General features: G+C 42.4%; 1 protein-coding gene across 1 annotated transcript in view; it reads right to left on the bottom strand.

Moving 5' to 3' along the window:
- Positions 1-233: 233 nt before the first annotated feature.
- The window catches only part of pawr (PRKC, apoptosis, WT1, regulator), a 115,900-nt gene continuing 107,051 nt past the window's right edge, over positions 234-9,082 (bottom strand). Inside the window, exon 7 of the mRNA XM_050036774.1 lies at positions 234-3,427. Within this exon, the coding sequence (XP_049892731.1) occupies positions 3,341-3,427 (87 nt within the window). The 3' untranslated portion in view covers positions 234-3,340. The remainder of the gene's footprint in view (positions 3,428-9,082) is intronic.

The raw sequence follows: 9,082 nt of genomic DNA, 5'->3' as shown, positions 1-9,082 counted from the left end.
GTTTCAAAGGAGGTAATAGAGGTTCTGTGGGGTGGATGGAAGCTTCAATTCCAGGGATGGCGGCCTTTACGCAGTCAGGTTGGTGATTGGCATGTTGAATCATCATGAAAGTGTGTGTGTGTTGAGAGCCAGGCGGAGGAACTGAACCCCCCGCCACCGTCACATTGCATTACCGGCTCAGTGGCATGGTATCATCACATCAAATTAGTCTTAATGAACACAAGCGAGTCGACTGAGGAGAGAGATAATCAAACTTTTATTAAATGACTTAATCTTCTGTACATGCATAATGTCATGGAAAGAGAGACGGGTCTGTGATGTCTGCCTGCGAGGAGATGATCTTTACCCCCCAAAATAAGTGAGTGTATGTGAAAGCAGAGCTATCTATCGACCGACTAAAACCTATCGATTATTTGCCCGAGTGCGGGAGCTCGCTGAACGGCTCCTCTGTGGAATAAAATGATCTAAATACAGAAAGTAAAATACCTCTACCAGCCAAGCCTGTTCCCTTGAGTAAACAAAAGAGATGCATTTCAAATAGTATGTTCCTTCAGGTCATTTGGTTATCATACAAAAAATGCACTGTAGCTCACTCCACACATCTTAGATGCCATAAACAGAGCAGCTAAACATCTATCAAATATCGCAGAGACGTTAACATGTAAACGAAATTACAGAGAGCATCTTTAAAAGAATCCACTTCAAGCCTGTTTACACCTGGTGTTCACCGTCGTCTCGGGTGATCAGATCACAAATGGACAACTCTTTGTCTGTGGGTCACACTTGATTTTTTTTAATACCATTGCCTTTATTGATTCCTTTACTAATTCCCAATCAATTCTTTGTGTGTACTGTACAACAGTAGGCCTACGCAGGTTTTCAGCACCAATGCATCTGTTTTATTATCTCATCATCTATCTGCACAGCATCCTTTTTATCTATTAGTCAAAGGAAAAGTGTGCTGAGTCTGCCAGTGTGGCGCAAATATTTTTATCACAGAGAATATTTACACTCAATAATCGACGTGCTGCTCGGTTGGGTGGCGTGGCACTCCTGCGTAGTGTCAAATCATCATTTTACAGACAGTACAAGCTGCACTTTCTTTGTGAAATGAAGCCACGCTTTGGACTGTTTCTTCCTCTCCACCATGACTCCTTCCTTTTACAAGTTTCCAGTAGTGAAGAGGCATGAGTTCAATGTCGTGAGACATTTAATTCTGATGGATCGGACAATGTGAAAATGGTTCTCAACTGGCATCATCTTGCGCTAAAATACATCTCCAAATACATCTTGGTGATCACTTGTAATCAGATCTAAGTTTCCTGCTCTATACACACATAAACGCATGAATCATTTCTGTTTGCAGGATCAAATGCATCGTTTTTAACCAGCAGGCAGCTTGCTTTGCTAAACACTTTATAGCCTTTACTTTTTGTAATGAGTAACGTCTTATTTAATTGTATCTTTGATCCGCAGCTCCTCCTTGTCCTGCTCTAAGCACCCCTAGTCAACTATTGCTGCTAAAGTACGAGCCACTGAGTGAACAGCTCTCAAGACACATTGACGATCAGTGTTGAGAAGGTTAAATGTGATAGACTACACAGATTACTAGTTACCTACTAGTTATTTTATTTTAGGGCTGCCCCCTGAAAGTCGGAGATTCGAATCGTCAATTGGAGATCCTTTTATATGACTAAGATTGCTTCAAGTCGAACAGTTTTATTATGCTAGTCAGTATGCAGTGCAGTGTACTTCTAGGGATGTTTTAGTCCCCAGATTTTGCTGCAGAGTGAGCGCTCTTTACTTTCACGCTACTGTCTTGGTACAGTGGTAAATTTACAGCTCAATACAACACAGTCTCTGGCTTTTGTTGTCATATCTCATGTCGGCAAAAAATGTTGCTGCACAATTCCGATCCGTCTCCTCAGCAGAGGACAGGAGGACTGATACTGACTGATGTCTGTGTTCTTTATTCCTACTTATACTTCACTCAGTATTGTGATGTCAGGAATATGATTTATTTTACTGACATTTTTATTTTGTTTCCAGTGAGATATTAAGTTCATATTGTGACTTTGCTGTTTTAATGTTACTGTTGCTGCTCTAGAAACATGTAGTTTCAAAATATTCAGTTTTATTCCTGTTGTAAATTTATTCTTTTTAAAAATAATTCCTTGTAAAATTTACGGTATTAGTTCTTTGAGAATCTCTTTCACATACTAGCAGAAACTGGTATTGTAACCGAAAAATCTCAAATCAAATCGATTCAGGAAATCAGTGGTGATACACAGCCGTATGTAATTTAACTACATATTTTTTCTCAGTAACTGATTAAAGTTTTGTAATGTAACGACATGTAGTTGCTCCCCAAAACTGCTGAGGACACACTCGGTGCACTCTCACCTGTACTTTAAACTGTACATTTGCAATGTGATCACCCAGGACGCATGTTAGTACCAGGTGTAAACAGGACCGTATATACTAGGCAAGGGTTTCACCCTTAGGACAAGTTTAATACTCAGATGTTAACATTGAAATGCACAAAGCATATAATCCATATAAAGTCTTGCTTGTGTTACCTTTATGATTTAAACTGGAAAAACTTCAAATACAATTCACTGATTCAGGCCCTGTCGGGAATCAAATGTAACAGGAAAAAAATATTGGAAGGAAGTAAATCTGGCACAGATGTTCATTAATAAAGCCAGGCTTTAACTGTTGTTTTAAGAACTGACAAATAACATCACGTGTGTTGTAAGGCACGATGCTCACTTTGGCTGATGGTACTGTAGCAGTAATTCTGTTGAATTTGGTCCAAGAGTTCCTCGACCGAAGCTCTATCGTCACAAGTTCGCTGATGAAACTGCACGATTCAAACACTGGAGATCTTTTAAATTTACCTGGGTGACTGCTGCTGTGTGCACAGACGGGTTTCTTTTTCAACCTTCAAAGACATGTGCTTGTTTTTGCAGCACATACATTCATTTTTCCTTTGCTTTTGAAGACCTTATTAAAAATTCCCCCCAAAATGAACAATTTAAAATGGCCTATATACAATAAATTTACATTAAATATGTATAAGATGACAGACGATCCCCATGAGACTGTCAGGACTTGAGAGCTTACCCTCTCAGCAAATGGAATAAATCCTCCTCGGGGGATGTATTTAAGGCCGCGAGGCTCTGAGGTCGACTACTTTACAGTTTCACCTCTAACACACAAAGAGACAGACTCAGACAGATTAAAGGCCATGCTGCTGGACTTGACCCAGGGCAGGAGGTCAGGAGTAAGAGAACAGAGCTGCTCCGTTCGTCAGGGAGGAGGCCGGGCTGTTTGTGTTCTACCTCGTCAGCTGACCCACCACTTTCAGCAGAGTCTTGTTCTCCTGTTTGAGTTGCTCGTTCTCATCTTCAATGTCATCCAGGTCCTGTGAGAAAGGGCAAACACAGACCGCTCTGGGGTTAGCACTTCAGACAGATTTAGACACATAAATATTCACAACTCCACCTCTACCTTTGAGGGCCCAGTGGGGTCGGAGTGTTAGCCTGAGAGTTAAAGCGAGTGTTAGCTGCTGCCGTTTCACTCTCCAGCCCGGCTGCCTTGATAGCAACAAATTAGACATTAACAGCTTCAATTAGTTGCAAATGAGAAAGGCTCTCAGTTGCCACAGCGCCATCTCATCAAAGTGACACTCCTCATTTTCAGTTTCCTCCATCACCGGTCATGATTGCGTGGCGGCTGAGGACGAGCCGAGCTGCACTAAGAGGGATTTGAAAAGTCAAACTAAGGAGGTCATGTGTTTCTACACAGCATGTTGACTCTGCGGCAGAGGAAGAGTGATATAAAGACTAGTTTCAGAACATACACTCATGGGTGTCAGACTCATTTTAGTTCATAGACCACATGCAGTCCAATTTAATCTCGAGTGGGCTGGACCAGTAAAACCATTGCATTAGGGCTGACATTTTGTGGTCAGTTGGTCAATATCCTCCTACCAGACTTTAAAAGACTGGTTAAGCTTTGCTGTTGCAAAGACAGTTACAGGAAATCTTTCTGGCCCAAAGCATTAAGTCTGTCTGGGGAGGGGGCACAAGCACATACAGCCAGGAGCACCAGCAACCCACTGTCCGACACTGGCACACTTTTCTCTGAAAAGTTCTAAAATGGTTTCGTCTCGTCATGAATCATTGGTCTGAACTGGTGGAACCTGCTGCTGTAACGAAAGAAATGTCCCAACTTGGGATCACTAAAGTCCATCCATCCATCCATCCATCCATCCATCTATCCATCTATCTATTTATTTATCTTGTCTGACCAAGTTCTCATTGGTTGAACAATCGCTGGGGCGACGTTCATAAGGCTGTGTGTCCACCAAAGTGTTTTCTTGCCCCAGGCAAGCATTAATGTCGAGGCCTGTGACGGGAAAAAACATGCTTTGGTGGACCAGGTAGAGTGCACCGAGTGCACTGGGGCCAATTTAGTTTAGAAATAATGAGCAAAATATTTTCCCATCGATTGGTTGAAGAGAGAGTAGAATTTAAGTTGACTACAGCTCTATACAGCAAAACTACCTACAAATAACAACCTCCGGATATCTCCCTTTCTTTTAGCGTAAACAAGTACTAATGCATTCTGTCCATTAACAAAACAGATGATGAACAGCATGAGATGTCTTTATAAAAATAAGTGCAATTTTAACAAAAGCCTACTCTCCAGTTTGTCCACATTCGGTCAGTCGACTACTCACTGTCATTACATGTGCATTTGCCATAGCCAAAGGTCTTCACCAATACTGTTTTAAGATGGAGGTCTGATACAGATTCTTTTGTACTGAAGATGCTGATTGATCATATTTTGCAACATGTTCAATATCTTTAAATATGAGCACGGTAAATAATCCTGTTTTCTCAGAGAGATGTATTCTGGTCAGGGAGGAAAAGCCTCAGAAGAAGCATTTTACATGAAGGAAGCTTCTCACTAGTGTTTTAAAAAATATCCATTTGTCAATAGAGCTCGTAAGTCACGCCCCTTCCGGTAGACCCCCATCGGACCTCTAGGCTCGGAAAATATGAATGGGAGTCAATGGAGAGAAAATTATTTTCTGGTCCCAGTCATTAAATGCCTTGGATTACACAAATGTTTCGTGTGGGTCTAAATAATATTTTTTCATGTTAAGAGTTTGACAGTTTATTGTATGATTCTTCAGTTAAAGGCTGTGGAAACAACGTAATGAGAAAGACTACATGTCGCCTATGTGACGTCACGTCATCACACTTTCCCTCCACTTCTCAACTCACAGTGCTGCTGCTGCGTCTTCTGCCACGATCTACGGAGCCATCAGATCAAGATGCCGGTGTGTTTCGTACCCAAATGTCACCATTCCAACAAGAACGGCTGTTCTTTCTTTTGATTTTCATTCAAGGCGGTGAAGTGTACCAGAGAGACACAGCCATGCTCCGAGTGCGAGTGGTGACGTATATCATATGCGTCGAGAGCAGCGAAGAGCTGTAGTCCACAAAGCGCTCTCACACAAAACCTAACAGTATCAAACTTCTTCCTGCTAAATTGTAGCCTTCTTTGCACGAAAAAATATATTAAAAATTCACAAACAACATATGTGAAATTCATGGCACAATTCAAACGGGACCAGAATTTTTTTTTTTATCTAGCCATTGAAATACATTATGAGAAATCGATTTTTAAGGTCCCATGTACCGGAAACGGAAACACGCAACTTACAAGCTCTATACATATCCATTAGGGGTGTAATTATCTATTTAACCAGACTGATATATCAATTCAGTGATCAACGATCCAGTATCATCGATGTAAAGTGAAAACATCGATCCATATAGTCATCTTCAGGATATGATTTTATTTTGAAAGTCTGTGTCACCGTCAAACAGCAGCAGGCAGACAGCAAGCAGCCGAGAGAAAGACGATGAGGATAGCGGTTATTTAATCGGGAATAAATCAGCAAAGTGGATATAGTTACAGACAGAGTACATGACGTATGTAAACAATGCCATTACGGGATAAAACACAACGTACCTGCCTGGATGAGCGCAAACTTCTCACTACAGCAACATTAAATGCTCTGTTTTAACAATGTTGGGCTGAAATTCAACCGAGCTGTTCTGTCATTTATAGTAGTGATGAAACGGTGAAGAAACAGAAACAAAACGAGCATCAGATGGACTGTATTCATGATCAATACATTACAATAATATAATAACCAGTGGCAATTAATCAGTCAGTGAGTATGTGTGTGTGTGGGCAGGGCATAAGCACATACAACGAGCAGCAGCAGCGACCTATCGTCTGACATCGGCACATGTGAGGACGGAAACAGAGGGCTTGGCAGGGACGGAGCACCTGCCACCTGTCTGCGGTCATTTTGACTTGACCAGTGGACTTCACTACGACTCAATTGGCTGTAGAAACAGGTGACATGATTTACGTTCTAAAACCAGCTGCCAGCAATTTGACAAGCGTAGTTGCAGGTTACACCATCAGCCGGCTTGATTCGAGCTCAGACGGCAAGTTCACACCGCTGCAACTTTTCTCTGCAACTTTCTCAAACGGTTTAGTCTTGTCATGAATCTTTGGTCTGAACTGGGCTTAACCTTCACAAGCGCATCAGTATTAGGTGTGTGAAGTCATCCAGTGGGCTGAATTGGACCCTTTGGTGGGCCGGTTCTGGCCTGCGGGACGTATGTTTGACACCCCTGGTTTAGCAGCTAAAGAGACATTTTCCTCAGGAGTCGGTGGAGACCAAAAACAGAGCTAAAAGAGAGTGAATATAATCTTACATTCATCAGGTGGACATAAACACCACTTCAAATGAATATTAATGTTGCCCTGTATTTGTTGCATGCGTAGAAAAAGCAACTGTTGGCTAACAAGTTTGCATATCAACTTGTTTCCGCTGCCCCCAAGTGGCCAAAAAAAACAAACACCCAGAAACAATTACTGCAGGTTTATCTTTTGAAAATGAAAACTCTACACCTTGCTTTATCATTTGAAGGTAGATGCATTTTCTCACAGAGATCTAAGCTCTCTACAACACAGTATTTTTCTCTTCAAAGCGTATCAAGAGGGAGATATTAAGTCCAGCAGTGTAGCTTTATCTTTTCTTTCTCTCCCAAATAAACTTCTACAGTGACTGAGGGTTCAATCTTCCTCTGCACAGAGACGGCAGACTGGATCAGCTGTTATCTCCTGTGTTCCCATCAGGCTTTGCGGGAGCCTCTCTCAGGGACATTTCTGATGGCTATCACCGCGTTGACCGTCCTTACATAAAGGCCTTCTCTTATGACTGGCTTCCTGTCCGTGCGATGCTATCAGCGTGATGCCTCACGCAATATTGCACTCTCAGTGTTTGCAGATGGGTTGTGTCGTGTGTGTGTGTGTCATGATGACTAAAGTGTCAAGATAATAATAACCAAGCAGCATTCATTTGACTAGTTGCTGGAAATGTACACAGCTCTGATGGCTGTTTGTCGGCAGAGCTTGATCTCTTGTTTGGATTTGATTGGCTCCGCAGGGGAGAGTTAAGATCTCTTTTCTCTGAATATCTGAGACATGAAAGTCTGTGAGATCTATCCCCTCCCGCTATGTTTCCCTTCAGAGACGCCAAAAAACAGAGATGTATTTTACCATCAGCCTCTTTGACCCAGAACGAGGTAAGGGCTGCGAGTTGAGAAGGAATTGTTGACAGTCTGGGTGGGAGGGAGATAAAGGTTGAGAAGTTCGGGAAGGTTTCACTTCAGCAGCTGAATATAAAGACACATCAGCTTACATGAGTGTCCTCCGGCCTTTCAACCCTGACTGCAGAGTGAGGAGGTAACAGGACCCCGACCTGTGAGGCCAAACCAAACTTAAAAACACACACGACCCCTTCTAGTGGGTTCATGTCAGTGTGACACACTCTCAGTGTGACGGCTGCAAGGTCTCTCCAAAACACTTCTGACAATTATCAGAAAGTAACACGGCCTTTTCTGAACTGATTTTCCTGTGGGAGGACTCAGAGTTCTCCTCTTCACAGAGACTTTTAAGAAGAACAACTAAGTCTCGCCCTGTTCTTCATAAAGAGATAATTTGAGCCTGTCCTCTCTACACAACATCTGTTTAGGTCACAAAGACTTCTAGCTACTGCAGTAATTATGTCAGGAGCAGAGGAGGAACTTAACCTCATGTTCATTATTGTAACCATAGAAATGAAGGTTTAATGTCTCAAAAAAAAAAACGTAATGATGTGAACTACAAGTGGCCCTTCCCTTTAGTCTGGCACTCCTTGGACTCAGTGAGCTTTAGTGCCGCATTTCAAAGTGCTGTGCATTTAGAGGTGGTGAGAAATAAAGGTTTGGTGATGTAAATGTTTTGCCTTTTATTTTATTTTCTGTTGGCTTTGCCGACAGACAGCCAGCTAAGTTAAAATGTGAAAACATGGTGCCAACCGCCCACCCTCAGGTCTCCACTGGTTAGCTGATGTTAGCCTTGGTTGCTCTGCACTGTGCACCACTTGGATTGGGTGGAAGCTAGCTAGTCGTGCTGCTCATTTGCTATTACCGCTGGTAACACCATCTTGGTGGTTGGGCAGCATTGCTGTAGAAACATCGGACCCACCCTCCACTCTCAAGTGGCTTCATTCTAAGTCACAAAACCCCTTTAGCATTGTTAACTGTTAGCACCACGTGCCATGCTGACACTTCTAACTGTGCTAACATAGTTAACAAAGCTAAAGGGGGTTTGCAGCTCAAAGCTGAGCTGCTTACACATCGGGGTGACCTGGAGGGAGAGCGGAGGGTGGGTACAATGTTTCCAAAGCAGCGCTGTTGGATCGAGATGGCATCGCTAGTGGTACTAGCAGTGTCGCTAGTTTGCTTTGGTTTTGGAAAGCACAAGTGATTACGTCCTGTCTATAGGGGTGTCTGGTCAGAAAACACTTCTATGTAATAGTAATCAGTTAACTAAACTTCATAATTGCCTTAAAGACATAAAAACCTGGATGAGCACCAATTTCCTGATGTTAAATTCAGACAAAACTGAAGTTATTGTTCTTGGCCCCAAACAACTCCGA

Source organism: Epinephelus moara, chromosome 23 (genome assembly GCF_006386435.1).
Source record: "Epinephelus moara isolate mb chromosome 23, YSFRI_EMoa_1.0, whole genome shotgun sequence".
NCBI lineage: Eukaryota > Metazoa > Chordata > Actinopteri > Perciformes > Serranidae > Epinephelus > Epinephelus moara.
The sequence above is the reverse complement of the archived record's forward strand: the minus strand, read 5'-3'. Positions and strand labels throughout refer to the sequence as shown.